The 17,604-nt window shown below is 36.2% G+C and overlaps 2 protein-coding genes, 1 long non-coding RNA gene and 1 pseudogene across 3 annotated transcripts; 2 read left to right on the top strand and 2 right to left on the bottom strand.

Annotated features, from left to right (window-relative positions):
• Positions 1 to 6: 6 nt before the first annotated feature.
• Positions 7 to 2,286, bottom strand: LOC114745279 (isoflavone reductase homolog PCBER-like; annotated as a pseudogene).
• Positions 2,287 to 3,295: 1,009 nt separating this feature from the next.
• LOC114745274 (uncharacterized) lies at positions 3,296 to 5,396 on the top strand. The gene is made up of 4 exons (XR_003740185.1): positions 3,296 to 3,351; positions 4,337 to 4,454; positions 5,072 to 5,148; positions 5,234 to 5,396. It is a non-coding gene; the product is annotated as an uncharacterized LOC114745274 (long non-coding RNA).
• Positions 5,397 to 6,673: 1,277 nt separating this feature from the next.
• Positions 6,674 to 8,740, top strand: LOC114745273 (universal stress protein PHOS32). Its single transcript, XM_028933424.1, has 5 exons — positions 6,674 to 7,077; positions 7,297 to 7,376; positions 7,893 to 8,011; positions 8,288 to 8,364; positions 8,448 to 8,740. Exons 1-5 carry the CDS (start codon positions 6,843 to 6,845, stop codon positions 8,471 to 8,473), a joined length of 537 nt encoding a protein of 178 aa, XP_028789257.1. The 5' UTR covers positions 6,674 to 6,842; the 3' UTR covers positions 8,474 to 8,740.
• Positions 8,741 to 10,853: 2,113 nt separating this feature from the next.
• Positions 10,854 to 13,159, bottom strand: LOC114745282 (transcription factor bHLH63-like). Its single transcript, XM_028933432.1, has 7 exons — positions 12,714 to 13,159; positions 12,389 to 12,628; positions 12,161 to 12,295; positions 11,994 to 12,065; positions 11,759 to 11,902; positions 11,375 to 11,483; positions 10,854 to 11,060 (listed from the first exon to the last, which is right to left on the bottom strand). The coding sequence occupies exons 1-7, from the start codon at positions 13,086 to 13,088 to the stop codon at positions 11,023 to 11,025; spliced, it is 1,113 nt and encodes a 370-aa protein (XP_028789265.1). The 5' UTR covers positions 13,089 to 13,159; the 3' UTR covers positions 10,854 to 11,022.
• Between the last annotated feature and the right edge of the window lie 4,445 nt (positions 13,160 to 17,604).

The following is a 17,604-nucleotide window of genomic DNA, read 5'->3' on the forward strand; positions in this document are numbered from 1 at the left end:
GTATTCTCAGACAAACCGTTGAAGGAATTGATCCACGGTGGTGAAGTTGACGTCAGGATAGAGCTGAGAAGCCTCCACTCCAAATGATGGCTCTATCTCAAACCTAGTTTGATCTCCCTTCACAAACCACTTGTCCTATTGACAGTACACACTACCTCCGGATATGACGATTCTGCGTGCATGCAATTTCATTCATCACTTCATCCATCAACTAACATCACCTTTTTATGTATCAATTTTAATTCCTATATATAGACTACCTCCATCCTTAATACTACCTCCGGTCCTAATTATAAGATCCAGTTGACTAATTTGAGGAGATTAAGGAAAGAAGTTAAGTTGTTATTTGTAATAAGGTGTTTTCCTTTCCTAAAATATCCTTACTAATCAACTATATTAGCTAGACTATAATTATTAGAAGGACTACCTTGGGAAAAAATGCATAAATATGAAGACAAAATGAATTGGGGTCTTATATTTAGAACCAAAATAAAAAGTCAAACAGGGGTTTCTATATTAAGGACCGGAGGTAGTATAAGACATCGTTTGACTTTTATTTTACTCTTAAATATAAGATCTAAATACACTTGTCTCTAATATTTATACATTTTTTTCAATGTAATCTTTCTAATAATAGTAGTGTCCTAGTCAACACACTTGGTTAGTAAGGATATTTTAGGAAAGACAATACATATTTATTACAAAATAACGAATTTAACTTATTTCCTTAATATTTTCACATTAGTCAACTAACTCTTATAATTAGGATGATAGTAGTACTCCTCCGGTCCCTTAATATAAGATGCATTTAACTAATTTGATTAGATTAAAAAAGTTAGGTAAGTTAGTTAATTATAAAAAAGTGAGATATTTTTCTTAAAACACCATAATCATCTTTCTTAATACTTCCTCCCCTCTTCTCCTCTTCTACTTAATTATGGTTGGGAGTATCTATAAGGGTATTTAGAAAAAATTGATAAATATAAGAAATGGGTCTTATATTTAGAACTAAAATCAACTCAAAAATTAGATAATATATTAAGGACCGGAAGAGTATATAGATAACTAATAACTACTCTCGCTTCACCTTGGATCTGCTTCAACAGTTGCTCCTCAGGAACGTACACTCGTTCAAGAGACTTGCCAATCTTCTTCTCCCAGAGAGATACAAGCTCATTAAATGAGTAAATATTAGCCTCTGGTTTTACGTACAGAGATTTGTTCAGGGTTCTTGGATCATCCGCTGCTTTTATTGTGTAAATCGCAATATCTTCCTCCTTGTTGAAAACAGCTGTGTGTTCACAAAACACGTATTATTCTTGAGGTCGTATATATACGTAGTACTGATCATGCTGATGAATCATGCATTAGATAGGGTCTATTCAAGTGGACATATATATATATATATATATATATAGGAATTATTAAAGTTGTGTTAATTACCTTTGGGATTTCCGTCCCCCAAGATCACAACTTTATCTCTTGGGGGAACAGTGGCCCCAGACTGGCACAGACTTGGAAGGAAATAGCCAGAAAAGAAGAAGTTGCAGATGTAGGTGTAGGGTATTCCTTCAGTTTCAATGGCTCTGCGAATTCTTGCTTTTGTGGCAAACACAGTTTTTGCAGGATCCACTGTATCAACTCTATCCACATCATTCCCAAACTCTGATGGAATGAATCTCTGCGTACGCACGTGATAATCAACACAACAAAACATACCATATTCTCAGATTTACGAAGCATTTCATGTTGTTGTGTCCCTAACAAAATGCTTTAACATACCTTAATATTTCCTGCTTCTTTAATGGCAGAAATAATCTTGTCTTGATCAGCTAACAACTTGAAACCTACCGTACACACCACCACGTCCACCTGTTTAATGGCTTTAACTAAACTCTCATGATCAAACAGATCTCCCTGACAAGGAAAATATTAACAGAAATTAGACAGACAGAGAGAGAGAGAGAGAGAGAGAGAGATGATGTCCAATATTTAAGGAGAAAGACTGAGATTTTAGATACGTACAGGAACAAGATTTACACCCAAGGTCTTGAATTTTTCGATGATGGGTGACTTTGCAGGGTTGGAGAGGGTAGACGATCGCGGACTAGAGCGAAGGTTGGGTGGCCGGCGACTGCACTCGCTTCCACGAGGAACTTTCCGATGTATCCAGTGCCTCCGATGAAGAGAATCTTGCTAGTTGTGGCCATTATCGGTAAACTTGGCTTCACCGGCGCCGGTGATATTTTCTGACGCGAGTGTATCAGGAAATATTAGTGACTCGTGAAGCTATGCAAACGCACATGTCTCGGTTGATGTATATAAAAGAGAACTTGTAGTACTATTCAGAAATTGTGATAAATCCTGTCATTCATAAAGATTACAAATTATTGGACGAAGCTGAGTCACTACTCACTCGCTGGCGTAAGAATCGTTGTGATTAAAGCAAAGATGATTTATTTACCAATGGGACAGCCATGGCTTTTTTCTCGGGTTTTCTATATATTCGGAGAGGAAGCACATATCGGTTCGTGAGCCTCTGCTACGTCATTCATGAATGATGATGAATCTGAGTTTAGCTTCTTTTTTCTTTTTTAAATACTGTCTCCTGTCAATTTCAAGAGACCAATCATGCACGAACCAACACAACAGCAGGAGCAGAGCCTTTCGTTTCACCCTCACTTTAAAACCCCCCCGCCCCCCAGCCAAAAAAAAATTTCATTCTTTTTGATCCCCTCGCTTTAGCCAGATCCTTCGGAAAATCAATCAAAAAAAATCATTCTATAAAGATATACTATATATATTGCCCTTGTTTTTATTTTTTGGTTACATATTTTACCCTTATATTTAACTACGTATTTATAGCACAATTAAAAATGGAAAAATTCCAAAAAAATAACTACTGAATTTCAAAATTTCAAATCAGGAATTACTACAAAAATGTGTTGTCATTTGCTCTTTGAATGTAGTCATTTTCTTTACGAGTGTGGTAACTAATACTTATTTGAAATTTTGAAATTCAGCTATCATTTTTTTAGAATTTTCCCTAAAAAAATTATGGGTAAAACCATAATTTTCATCACTAATGAAATTAGTCCCCAACGCTGGCTCCTTATCTTCATCTTGATTGAATCCATCACTTCGGAGCCACACAGCACAGGTGATGTCGATTCTTGTCATTTCCTCATTCTGAGTCCATAGATCAATATTTATACCTCTCACGCGCGTTAATCTTCCATTTCCCTTTCAAATACATGAACGTCTCATATATAATGACCCCACACACACATGCAAGCACGCACCGAGAGCCTTATGGAGAGATTAGCGGTTGAGGCTTATAAAGTTGCAATGGTTTGTTCCTCCCTGTTATTAACCAATAATATACATTTGAGAGCGAGTCCTTGAGATGTCTCGGAAAGTCTATGTTATGAGTCTATTGGGGAATCTCACAAGTGTTGTGGGGTTTATAAGTTCAAGAGACTCTCCTTCCTAATAGGCTAGTCTTTTGGGATTGGACTCTTCCATTAGGCTTATACTCATCACATTGATGCTTTCATTAAGAGTTGGCTAACCGGAAAGAGCTACCTGTGGAGGGTTCTGACCGGTAAAAAAACCGAGTGAAGTGCAGTAGAATGGAGTCATCGGGAACGTCGGCTTTCGAGAGGGGTGCTCTGTTATGAGTCGTCTCACATTGGGGAATCTCCCCTTGAACTTATGCTCATCACAGTCTATCTTCAGTGTGATTAAGAAAAGGAAAACAAGATAGAGACTAATTCCTTTGTGTTCGATGGTTTAAGCTAAAAATCTCCTGTATTGATCGCAGGGTAAGTGTTGGGAAGAACTTGTGCCATTGTCAACATGGTTAACTTTTGTATTGGAATTGGACTATGCTTGAGTCTGAATAATGAATTGTTTATTAGGGCCCGAACTTTTTTGTGCCAACGTCTGGGCCCGAACTTTTTTGTGCCCCCCCCTGGAATAACAGTTAGTCTGGCAATCCTTTACCTGAATCTCTCGTCAAATCGGTCTCCCAAAAAGTGTCGCCAATGCCATCAGCTTGGAGACCCCAGAATGACTGCTTAAAAAATTTATACGACTCAGACTTGGCAATTCGACTTTAAACCTCTTTTTAACAGTTGAAGTGTTTCCTTTGAAAAATAGAAAACATCTATGTCCAAGAGTTTCTTGTCATGGATCTCAAAATCTTTAGTTGCTTTATGTGTGTGCGCGCGCGTAAAAAAAATGCATTGTGGATCCAGTCCAACTTTTCTCTATGACTTTGGTGCCCCTTTTGATGATCATGTGTCCTGACTACCGCTACTCATGGCGGAAGCAGGTGAAGACAAAGGCTCGGGTCGCACAAGGTGATCCTGGGAAAGCACTCTGCAGAGAAGCATGAGAATCAGGCCTGCGGCTGTGGTCCTGGGAACCAGAGGCAGAAGCTTAATTCAAAGGTTTAGCCTCTCAATTCCCTCCCTCTCTTGCTCGCGTGTTCTCTGAGGGGATTATGAAGCAGTTACACTCGGTCAAAGATAAATAAATTAAGCTAATCATAAATAAACACGTAAATATGACACAAGTGTAGTTAATGAAAAATATGTGTGACATGTTTTACATAGCTCTCCCGCGTCCTTCTCTCAGAGGTTGCACCATAGTTTCAGGTCATCTCCTTCTGCCGTTCTGATCATATTTTTCCCTATTTCTTCAGTAACTCCCCCCCACCCGCATCCTTCCCTTCTATTTACGCTTCTTATCTTACGTTCCAACTTGTTCTTTTGAGATCTCGATCCTTTCTAGTTTCTTCCCTTCAACAGCTTGTAGTTCCCTTCGCTGTGGTGTACCTGTGCTTTCTCTTAGGCCTGATTAGTATTCTGTTTTCCCTTCATAATTCATATGTCACTTGAGAGTAGGAGCTGTACATGGAAGTGTACTCTGTCAAGGATGTGCATTGCATTTTAATATTGTCACGCACTGCGAAGTGGGTCCACTCCAGGAACCCCTATTGTACGATATGCCTCTGATAACCATGGTTTGGAATTTCTGGTGTTTTTATGTGTGTAAATTTCTTCAGTGTACTGCAGGGAAGTGTAAGCGAGTATTGCTTTCATCACTGTAAAGTAGCCCCCATCGTGACAGTTCCTGGAAAAGGTTTGTGCTCCATGGGAATACTTGTATCCTTTCTTCTGGCACATCAGCTATGAAATTTGAACAATTTTAATTTTTGTGAATGCAGGTGCTGGAAACGAGTCAGTCATCTAATGACTACGCCATACATAGACTATATCTAACATCATAGATCTGTGGGACGAAAATGTTTTGATTTGTTTACACTATCTGAATGAAAGATCGGCCTTAAATCTGGAAGGAGTTTTCAGTGCATCAAATTAAAAGTGAAAGGCTCTTTGTAGTTGTTTAGTTGTGTTTACGTATATTACGCGCAATCCAAAAGAACTGGAAGAATTTTAGCCTGGATCTGGGATGCAATTTAAACGGACCCATCTGGATTCGGGCACGGAGAACACAACAACGTAAGTGATCCTGTTTAAAGAGAGCAGAAATGGAAAACTAAAAGAAGGATGATATTGTAAGTGAAAATGGATCTAGCAGATCGTATCATGGAAAGAGGATTGCAGTTACACTGGTTTTCATACCATTTTAGTCACAAGGTCATCGACGAACAATTGTCATATTGAAGAGTAAAAATCTAGCATTCTTGGAGGGGTCGTGGGTCTTAGCCAATCATGCTCACTGCTAATCAAACTAAAAGCTTTGTGGATGGAAATGGAGTTTCTCTTTTTGCCCTTGAAGCTCAAGTGAAGGTTAAGTTGCTTAGAGGTAAAAATTAGAAAAATTACTATGCGGTCTCACATAAATAATTTTGGAAAAATACTTAATTCAAATTTTTTATATCTATTGTATCAAATTCTCTATGTCTTGACTTTTTTATATAGATTTATAATTAAATACTATTAAATAATAATATTCCCAAAATAGTACACATTCATATGTGGTTAAAGAACTCAATTAAATAATTATAAGGAATTTGATGTAAATATTTGCCCAATAAATTAATCACTGAACCCAAGCAAAGTTATGAGAAACATTCACCAGTTGTGATTTTCTACGTCAAAATCCATCCTTAAATGTTATGAGATGTTTTATTAATTAAATTATTTATATGGAAATACGCTGTATATTTTCTAAAATTTATTGTTTATTTTAAGTCTTTAGTTATAAATTAAAGAAATAATTAGAATGAGGTTAAAAAAATAATTATTAAAAAGTAACGATATAAGTAACTTGTAATAGAAAATGATAACTTCTAAGATTTGTTTTATAATTATTTTTTTGGAGACCTTATTATAATTTTTTTGAATTAAATAATATTGACATTTTCATATCTCCCTCTTTCCGTACTACAGCGGGTTTGCATCGCCTTCCTTAAACTCGACCGCGCTTGGTTAGCTGAAGTCTTGAAGAAATCCGACGTGGAATCCATGTATATCCACAAATTGATCAAATTAATATATAGCCGCAAATCGTAATGTATACGAGCCGCCATGGACGACCACATGAATAAAGATAGTTGAATTCGAACGCTTAAAAGGCTTCACAGATCACAGTGATCAAATTGATCACGAAATTCCTGGTCAAAAAAAAAAAATTGATCATGACATTGTGGAAATTTCTTTTTACCTTTTTTCGGTGCATGAAGACCCAGAAAAGCACGAGCTAGCTATCTATTGACGCGTTTGCCAACTTCGTAAATCGCAGTCGACGCTCAGAGCCAGCTGCTTGGGAGGCAAAGAAAAGGCTAAATCGTTGTGGGGTGAAGGAAAATAATGGAGCCGGTGATGGAGGACGTAGAAGAGTACAGTTACAGAGAAGTGGTACTTCCGTCGATGATTCCGAAGGTGCCTCCGCCAGAACTTGATAGGGAAACAGGAGAACGAAGAAGAGGAAGAGACATACTGGTAGCTATAGATCACGGCCCCAACAGCAAGCACGCTTTTGATTGGGTTCTCATCCACCTCTGCCGCCTCGCCGACACTATCCATCTCGTTCACGCCGTCTCCGGTTAGTCCCCAGTTCTCATCATCTTTCACTTATCTCATTTTCTTTCTAACCATAACATCTAGCTCGACTTGAATGCTTTTGAGTAACTCGTCAACCAAACATAACAGCTAAATTGAAATTTCACCTTCACAATATATGATACTACTGTTCTCTCTTTCTCTCTCTAACCCAGTCCCAGAATTTGTATTTAATCTCGAAATTTTTTTTGTTATTTTTCAGACGTCAGTAACCAGATTGTTTACGACACCACCCAGAGCCTCATGGAGCAATTAGCGGTCGAGGCCTATAAAGTTGCAATGGTGAGTTTTTTTCTTTAAATTGGGCTCCCACTGATTATAATTTGATAGCGCTTTGAGTAGTCCTTGAGATGTGTGGACTGTAATTAAAGGGGAAAAAGTAGCTCAGAGATGAATTCTTTTGCCATTTCCTGTATTCATCACTGTAAAATGTTGGGAAGAACTGATGCCATTTTCAACGAGGTGAACCTGTACTACAATAAATACAATTGTATGGATTCGAACTGAGAGCTTTTTATGTATTAGCTAGATTCCTGAACTTCGAATAAGCAATGCCACTCCTTGGTAAATGCTGATATTCAGATTTGGCAATTCGATATGCAGCTTCTTTTCAACAATTGTAGTGTTTCTTTGCTAAGCTAGAAACCATCTAGCATGTCATAGAGTTTCTTGTCATGGTTCATAAATGTTTCGTTGCTTTATATATAAAGGAACAGATTTAGTGTGTCCAAGTTTTGTCCATTAGCCTGCTGCTCCTTTTGATGATGATCTGTGGTACTGATGTTGGGGTGGAAGCAGGTGAAGACAGTGGCTCGGATTGTAGAAGGCGATCCTGGAAAAGCAATCTGCAAGGAAGCAGAGAGAATCAAGCCTGCGGCTGTGGTTCTGGGAACCAGAGGCAGAAGCTTAATTCAAAGGTTTGATTTAACTTTTCACTTCCCTTTCTCTTGTCCCTTGAGTGATTCAGAACAATACTCCCTCTATCAAAGATGAATTGATTAAAATAATCATCAGTATATGTGTAAATATGCCCGACATTATCTAAGCAATATGCTTCAAATTATAGTTCTAAACCTGTGAACTTGTCATGGACTGGATGGAATGTATTTTGTATGATGCTTGGACGAGCCACAATTATGCCCTCGTGCGTTCTCTTGAATTTCTGGAGTTCTTATGCATGTAAATTTATTCAGTGTACTGCAGGGAAGCGTTGGTGAATACTGCTTTCACCACTGTAAAGTAGCCCCTGTCGTGGTAGTTCCTGCGAAAGGTGCCTAATCCTTTACCGTCCTTCTTCTTCATTGGAGTTCTCATCAGATTTGAGCGAATTTAATTTAATTTCTTTGCTTGCAGATGCTGGGGACGAGTCAATCATCTAATGGCCACATGGATTCTTGGGAAATATTATTATTATTATTTCCGAAGCTTGTGCTTTGTTTTTGTTGTTTGGTTGGATTGTATGTGTAGCTATTACAGATTAGCGTGGCGATGGAAGTGTGTTTGTAATTATAGTGAACAACATTGCATCAGTTGTAATTTTCAGATCACCACAAACGAATTCGAAAGAGTCCTGGAGGTCGGCCTCTTGTGTATACAAGATTTAATTAAGGGAGGATGACAGTTAGGTCAAAGATCTCAATTATGAATTGAGAATGTTAAATATCTTATTTGCGGGTGAGATTCCAAAATTTGCAATAATTTAGATGGACACTTCTGATTCATTTTTCAGAAAATTGGTATCTTGAAACTTAACTGATATTTTCTAATTAAAAAAAGAAGCAACCAATAGGAGTTAAGTCTAATGAAAAGAGTTAGTGCCCGTAACGTGATGAATAAGATTCGAATTTCTATTGTATTCACATTTAGTGTATGATACTATCATGAACAAGATTATATTTAAACCCAAAAAAAAAATCGCCCCGGGGGGGAGATGATCCCTAGGCCGATAGAGTTTCTCGTGGCCTAGCCCATTAGTCTGCTTCATGGGTAGAGTGGTCCAATAGGTTGAATAAGATAGGAGATTTGTTAAAATTTAGAGCCTACTTTATGTTATTTTTCTGATCCTGTTTATAAGACACTTTTAACATATTTTATATAGGTTAAAAAAAAACTTAAGATGTATTAACTCTATTAAAATATAATAATTTTTTAATTTTACCTATATTTAATATATACACCTTTCAAAAGAGATAACTACTTAAACTATAACAAATGAAGGACAAAATAATATATTCACCTTAAAAATTTAATGAAGCCACTTATAAACAAGACAAAAAAAACTCTCTCTCTCCACCCTATTCTTTAGGAGTAACTGTTATGGTTTGTTTGGACCTGGAAATAACGGAAGCTTCCAATAAGCTCAATGAAGAGAAGAAAAAATGACCTGAAACCACAAACCATTGGGGTTTTCACCTGTTCGATGCTGCAAACGCCAAGAAAGGGAATCTCTCTGGTTTTTCACAATGGGTCACCATGTGAATGCGAGTTGCAGAGAAAGGAGAAGTGGGACCCAGTCACGAAGGAAGGTAAAATCCAAAAGCATGGAGGAACAAAGAGAATCATGAGGATCTTGGATAAGGGTCCCCTCCCCCCATAGCCCCAATAGAAGGCCAGGCTCTTATCTGTGATCCCAAGAAAATGAAGGAAGCTGCAATTAGCAACCTTAAATGGTCCCCCCGTCACCCATTGAAAGGCCCCTTTCATTCATATTAAGACACACTTTTACGCCCAATAACCTCTCCGTCTCTCTCTTCATCATTTGGATCTTCTAATTCTATCAGCTTCTTTCAGGCCAGAAACAGAAGAGTAACACATCCACAATATTCATGCTCCATGTTTCTAGTTAAATCAACTCTTGGTTCGATGAATTTGTGATCATGCATCGAATTCCTTGCGCCACGAGATGTTTTCACTTTTCTGATTCAAATTGAAAGAAACGTGAAACTATTGATGAAACTGAGATAATTAATGAAATCTGAGTTACGTTCTTGGTTGCTATGAGTCCATCAACAACTGAAGCTAACAACATGGAACAGTATTCCTTAATTTCTATGCAAACTGGCCTTTGTCTCTTTTCTGAACATCCCAACATTTAGCCAAAGCCATGAAAATAGCAATGCCTTTGTAAAACGGGGAAAAAATTGAACAGAATCGCTCATAATTCACTTTAGGCTGCTGAAGAAGAGAAAAAAGCAAGGTAATAAATTGAACACATGCAAATTCCTACCTATCTCCCCCCTCTTGCCCCTCACAATAAAAGCTAGGAATCCATCATTCTGTGCCATTGTTATCAGTCTCTTTCAAATGGCTATCATTCTGTCCCCAGTACTTTCCTCTCTCACTCTCTGCCTCTTGTCCTCTTTCTCTTTCCTCCTTGTTCCCTCCCCTCGTTTTACAGTTTTACCGTGGCACCGTCACGCCATATCACAACAATAACAATAACGACAGTTATAGATAACGAAATTTTACTTGAAAATCATGATATTTCACTTGGAATCCGTCCTTCTTCTTCTTGTTGTTTAAAGGTCCTAAAGTATCATTTTCCAGTTTATCTCTTCCTCCTTCATAATGGATGGTTGGATACATCTTCATGCAATCGTAAAAAGCAAGTCTTAGGAAGTAAAAAGTTAAAAAACCATAAGCGCTTCGGATCAAGACCAGACAGATACAGGAAAACATAATGCAACTCTCAATTCTAATTCAAATCCGGATGTTAGGGCAACTCCTAGGCTATCTGTAATTAGGGAGTGCAACAGAGGGTGACTGAAGTTAAAAGGTATTATTGTGATATTATTTATACAATGGAGCGAGTGTACAAACAATAATATACGGTTATGTACTTTAAAAAGAAAACAAAAAGAATCAGCATGATAAGCATCGATTGGAACTGAGAAAATTCATCCCACAAATTGATAATTATAGCTTAAGCCTACATCTCCATCTTCGGATGGCTAGCTTCAACTACACCTGCACACATACACCACATTCAGAAAGAAAAGGAAGTGAGTAACTTCGCTATAATTAATTATACTAAGAAAGGGGAAGAAGAAGAGGAACACCAATGTAAAAGAAAACAACTGCGAAAAAAAGCGTCTGGGGCCTCTCATGTCTCTATCAGTACTTGTCCAAAAATCAACTCAGTTTTGTTTCTTTCTTTCGCTTTTAAAACATGAAAGCTATAAGGGCAAAAATATGATTTGACGGCTATCAAATTATAAGATCATGTCATATTCAACACAATATGAACTGGGCTTTTTATTTTTCAAATAAATCTGTAGTACCTGTGAATGGCTGAGAAAGAAAGGATGATGATACTGCTCGTGGTTGATCAGAACCCACACTGATTAGCTTGTGGAGATCAGATTCGTAAGTAGAGGATGGTAGAATTTGCTGCAGTTAAGAAAAATTTGAAAGAAAAAAAAAGGGACTGCATCATGAGAAAACTGATGATTATAGTTATGACAGAACTTGAAAAGGAAATGGATCGTTCTTTATTATTGCACAGTTGAGAAACAGAAAGACATGAGTGAGGTTTGACTTGAATGCATCGTTCACACTCTCATCCTTCTCTTACTCTCTTACTTTTACTGTACCATGCAATAACAAGAAACCGTGATTGTTTTTTCACTGAACATGATACACAGAAGAAAAAAGGTGAAACGTACAGGGAAACAGCAGGAGTCAAGAAACGTTTCGGGGACTGAGGGAGGAGGAAACTGTTGCCCTGAGTTGAACTGAAGATATGCTGGATTGTTCATGTCTGATCCCATCCCAAATGTGGCAAAACTCGGACCACGAGTACTAAAAACCTGTGTTAAGATAAATCTTGTGAATATCCTCGCAAACATCAACAACTACATGTCTTGCCGTGTGGTTTGATGTGTGTATTTGTTTTATTACCTCTTTGGAGAACAGATCATCTCGGTTGAAGTCAAGAGCTGGGTTTACAGCAGCCAATTTCATTGACAAGAACTGCAGAAAAAGTGAGTGAAAATGCCATTATTTTGAACGTCCAAAGGAAAACCAGAAATTGAATTGAAGAGAATGAAAGGGCTCAAATTCCAAACCTCTACTTGGCGTTGAAGAGATTGAACATAGTTGATGATCTCATCAAGCATTCCAGCTTTTCCTGTGATTTTGTTACAACCTGGTACTAAATCCTGCAAATACTTCATTCTCTCGCTGATCTTTTCCCTTCTAACCTGCATCGATCACAACAGTTTGCGTTCATCTCAGGAAACAAATAAAAGAAAGAAAGGAATTGCGAAGCTATTACTATGGGGGAAGGAACTCACTCTTTCAGCTAGGCTATGGCTGTCAGTGGCTTGGCCACGGCGTGCTCGCACATGGATGTAATCAGTCTTTTGAACCTCGGACGCCTTCGAATTTCCTTTTGAGGTGCCTCCACATGTTTCTTTGCTGCTGCTGTTGTTGGTTGTGGTGTTCTTGTTGCTATTTTGCTCTGTTATTTTGGATTCTCCTTCCTCTCCACCTCCTTTCTTCTTCTTCTCTTTGTTTTCACTTTCTGCAACAACCTGAACAAAAACAAAACCCACCCATGATTCTCCATCGCCGTTTCACCCAAAATGACGCGCAATTACCTCGTAAGTATAAACACACCTTGGAGCTATGAATCTTATCGGATTTTCTCTTCTTGAAGCTGTGCTTCCCACATGCAGAGCTCATCTTCTCCTTCTCTGGAACAGAGCCTGTGCCTCTGGATTCTTCAACTCCCACCATGGAAGTTGCTGAAATTGCAGAAGCCGCTTCAAAGCTAGAAGACCCCAACCCGAAACTGGGAAAGTGGAGGTGGCCCAGCTCGGGCTTCATGGACTTAGCCACGACCTCACCGAGCGCAGAATCACCATACAAGCTCTGGTTTTCGTGATATGGTTGCTCTTGTTGCCATTTCATCTTCATCCTTTGCCTTTCCAACACCGTCATGTCGGAGCAGTTGCCGGTGAAGTTCCCGGAGTTGTCGAGACAGCGCAACATGTTGTGAGGTGAACGAAAACAACAGAGGAAGAAAGTCACAGGAGGTAGTGACGGTGCGAAAGTACGGAGGGCTGCAAAACGTATTCTATAGTAACTTGCAATTTAGAAGAACGGCCATGGCCAGTAGGAGAAGGTCATGAGGTCGTGCGAAGCCAAGGCACAAGCGGGAGGGCGAGAGAGACGAGTGAAATGAAATGAAACGCTTCCAGATCAACAAGTTCCGACTTGGAAGGTTGGGTATTTATATACAACAAAATTAAGCTCTTTCCCTAAAATGTTTACGCGAAATTTATATGAAATAATAACAAAAAGCATTACTTCTAGCAAAAATAAATTTAAGACAGAGACTTCTCATTATCTTTTTTTTCTAAATTTATATGCTTATATTGTTCTTTCAATGCTCAATATTCACTATTTTATTATACAATATTATTGGTCGTATAATTGGTTGAAATTTATATAAAAATTTAATGAGAGGATCTCCTTCCAAAATTTAATGCCCGGTTTACAGAATTTATAAACATTTTATTTAGTATATAAATATGTTAATATTAAAGTTTTAAAAAAAAGTTACATGTCATGATGAGGAGAGAGAATGACGGAAGTGGGCCTGAGCGCCAACCAAGGTAGGACGGGGTGCTGGGCCCCACATGGACATGACCGTCACGTGAGGCTGTCCTGCCCCTTTCCCGAACGACGACGTTTTTTTCCTCATCAATTGTTAGTTTTCTTTTCTTTAATCTGCCATAATTTGCATGAATTGATTTGGAGGCTGCTCGTAACTTTCATGATAATGTATCACTCATCCGGTCGACTCGTTTAAGATTTTGGTCATCATTCTAAATATAAAATCTCTACTTATTTTATTTTGGATATATATATAATCTAATATTATACAAGAATATTTTAGAGAGATTAAGTCATATTTATTATAATTAAATAATTTATATAATTTTTTAATCAACTATATTAATTAAGAACAAAGAAAACATTTAATATGCCATTCTTATTTAACTCTTAATATTTCCCTTATATTTTGACCCTCTTCACATGGCCTGAGATTACTATAATTTTTTTATTCTTGAAGGGGTGTTTGGCAAAATGAAAAAATATTTTTAAAAAGTATTTTTCTACAAAAGGAAATAAATTCTTTCATATATTTATTTTGTATACCGTAAAAATATTTTTAAAATCATGTTTTGGCTTCCATCCAAACACCCCTCAATAGTAAACATGAGGCATAAGGAGCTTAAAAAGCAAAAGTTAGAAGGACAGAGTAAGAATCAAGCTCATATATACTGCCTGTGTTATTCTTTCTATCATCACGTACGAGTGGCCTATATTTCGCTAGTATTGTTGTTTTCTGATATCTTAAATTTTTGTGGCACCAAAAAATAATTAATTTTGATGCTATAAAAATAGAGTTTCTGATACTTATTCAAATGTTTGTTTCCACTTTCCATACACCCATACAAAACAAAAAACGTTAAATTATCCAATAAGTCAGATCACTGTCTTTCTATTTTTGGGCATCCGAATCTTCCATTTTAGAAAAAAAAATCTCAATCGTAAGGAGCTGCCCATAATGTTAATGTTTTTAAACATTTAATGTATTTTTTGTTTTTTAAATACCATATTCTTTGTGTTTTAAATAAATCTAGTATACATTTGTTTATTATTAAATATTTTAATCGTGATAAACAGGCATATAATTAATTGGTATTAATATCATTTTAATAAAACTACACATATGCTTATGTTGGTGAACTTAAGTTTAAGTTACTAATTTTATTTTATTTTTTTGGTTTCTTGCGTTTTCAACAAATGATATGTGTTTATACACAATTACCTATGCGTCTGAGATGGAGTGTGGGCTCCAGCTAGCAGAGGAAACATCCGTCTCTTGAGCCACATGGATGCTTCCACGTGCACTTTTATGAAGCTTTCGATCTGACATGTCAGCGGATGGTAGTCACGAAGCGAGTATAAGAAATTAGTTTCTTCGTATACACTAATATAGTATGTAACTGTGTATATCACTAGCTTTCGGTCTTTATTTAAGGCATGTTTTTATAGCATTATATAGCATAATTTATCTTTAGTTTTGTGTATATTACTGAAGATAAATTATGCTCTTCCTTACCCTTAATATAAGATTTTTTTTTCATTTGATTCTAAATATAACACTGGTTCTGACTCTAAATATAAGACTTTATTAACTAATTTATAGAGACTAAAAAAATAAATAAATTATTTTAAAATACATATATTTGTTATTTTTTAAAATTAATTTGTTTGACTTATAAACTGATAGATAATCTAATGATACACTTAAATATTTTTTAAAAATTATGTAACATATGTTTTAATTAAATAATTTATTTATTTTTAATCTATCTAGATTAATCAACTGGGTTTTATATTAACGATATAAATATTTATTTTAAATCCCAATATAGCATATGTTAGTGAGAAAGAGATTGTCTAATAAACGAAGTGGTAATTAATTTGGAAAGAGAGTATCCAAAATTAAGATCGGTAACTAATTTCAAGGAACTCCTCACTATCATATTCATAATGATTTATAATTAACTTAAAAGGAACTTGGTTAAAAATAAGGAGGAAGAAAGAGTACTCCTCCTTCCTTATTAATATTATTAATAGTGAAGCATATTTAACCACCTCATCAGAATTAAAAAAAATGTGGTCGAGTGATTAATTTTCTCTTTTTTAATAAACTCACACATCTGCTATATAGTGGGAAGGCTTGAACTTTGAACCCTCTTACCTAGTATTAGGAGCAACACATAAACTATTAAATTCAAATTTATCAATATTTTTCTTAATTCATACACTCATCATATCATTCACAAAAGGTTCAAATTCACAACTTTATGTTTAAAGAAAAATTTGAGGAAGGCATTTTTACCCATATTTAAAACACTGATATGTAATACAATTAGTATATCTCATACCTAGCTAGTGGTAGCTCATAATAAGAATCAGCAATTCTTCTGAAATATATATTAAAAGACAAAGAAGTATTATTCATGTTTGAAAAAAAAAACAAAAAGAGGATGACTTGTTAATAATATCATGCTCATGATCTATAGTAGGGTTATAGGCTTATAGATTAGCCTGTTAGTATTTTGTGCAAAGAAAGAGGGAAAAAACAGATTGTGAAGGAATTAGATTATGATTAAAGGTTGTTAGGCCCTTCTATAAACAGTAGCCTTTCTTTGTCTTTTAGCTTTGTTTTTCTAAACTGTAACACTCGCTTTCTAAACCGTGCAAAGTTGTCAACTTTGCAGTTCACCAGTCAATGATGAAGAATAATTAATGGCACTTTGAAAGAACTAAACTCAATATTTAATTATGTAGGATTATTTAGATAAGATAAGAGTCCATTTCAACAAGCGACTGGATCGTTGCTTGTGACAAAATTAATCAAGAAAAGTAGTAATTAGGATCAACAAGTTAATTTAATTAATATACATTTTGAGATTACTGCTTTTATAAGGTGATTGATGGACTAACAAGTGTGACAGATCCATTAGAGTGACATGTAATCCTATGTTTAGGAATTGACCTTTTCTAGTTGTGCTCATGAGTGATTAAACATCTGCTGATTTTTTCCCTTTCTTTATTATTTTTTGGCGGCCCCTGGCTTATCTGTACAAGATTGTTTTTTTCCTATCAAGTTCGAGGCTGCGTATTATATTATATACTCCCATCCGGTCTTTTTTTTAATAAAATATTTGGAGGAGAGATTTATGTTCATTTCTATGAGGCACAATAGAACTTTTTTTTTTTTTGTAAGTAGAAACGAGGTACGTAGAAGCTAATAAATACTGTAGTTACCTCGTTTTTGTAATAGCAGTAAGTACTAATTGGTTCTACAAGTGGTGGCCTGCCTTTGCTTTTTTTTATTTTTTTCAAAGAAAGTTATCCCAGATGATGATTCTAGTTTAGTTTTACTAACCATATAGTGTATGATATGCTGGTGATAATATATAATTCTCTCTAAGTTTCATTTGTGTATACAATTTCGTAATTAAATCTTGAATTACGCTTAAATAACCGTTCGATATCTAGGTTCTATACATCGGAGTATTCCTCGCACATATCACACTTTGTTGACGAAACAAATTATAAGGAGTTATGGAAACAAATGTAAACTAAACATTTGCTATGTTGGCTATCAAAATTGAAAGGATGGGGTTAGAAGTAACAAGAAAAATGTGGGCGGAAAATTGTGCATACAAAATAAAACTAGTTAGTTGCATTGCCCTTGAAATGACCTTACAACACAGCTAAGAGCAAAGGGGTCCTTCAATTCTCCATCACTTTCAGCTGTGCTCTTCATAATCCACCTCTACCAGCTTCCATGTCCCCCTCCTTTTTCTTTCTTTCTTCTTTATGGTCTTCTCAAGTACGCTTTATATATATATATATATATATATATATAACAGTCCATATACACTGTGTCTACATATATATATATTAAGTTGTTTGG

This window comes from Neltuma alba, unplaced genomic scaffold (genome assembly GCF_004799145.2).
Source record: "Neltuma alba isolate B1F8T4 unplaced genomic scaffold, ASM479914v2 tig00004589_pilon, whole genome shotgun sequence".
Classification (NCBI taxonomy): Eukaryota; Viridiplantae; Streptophyta; class Magnoliopsida; order Fabales; family Fabaceae; genus Neltuma; species Neltuma alba.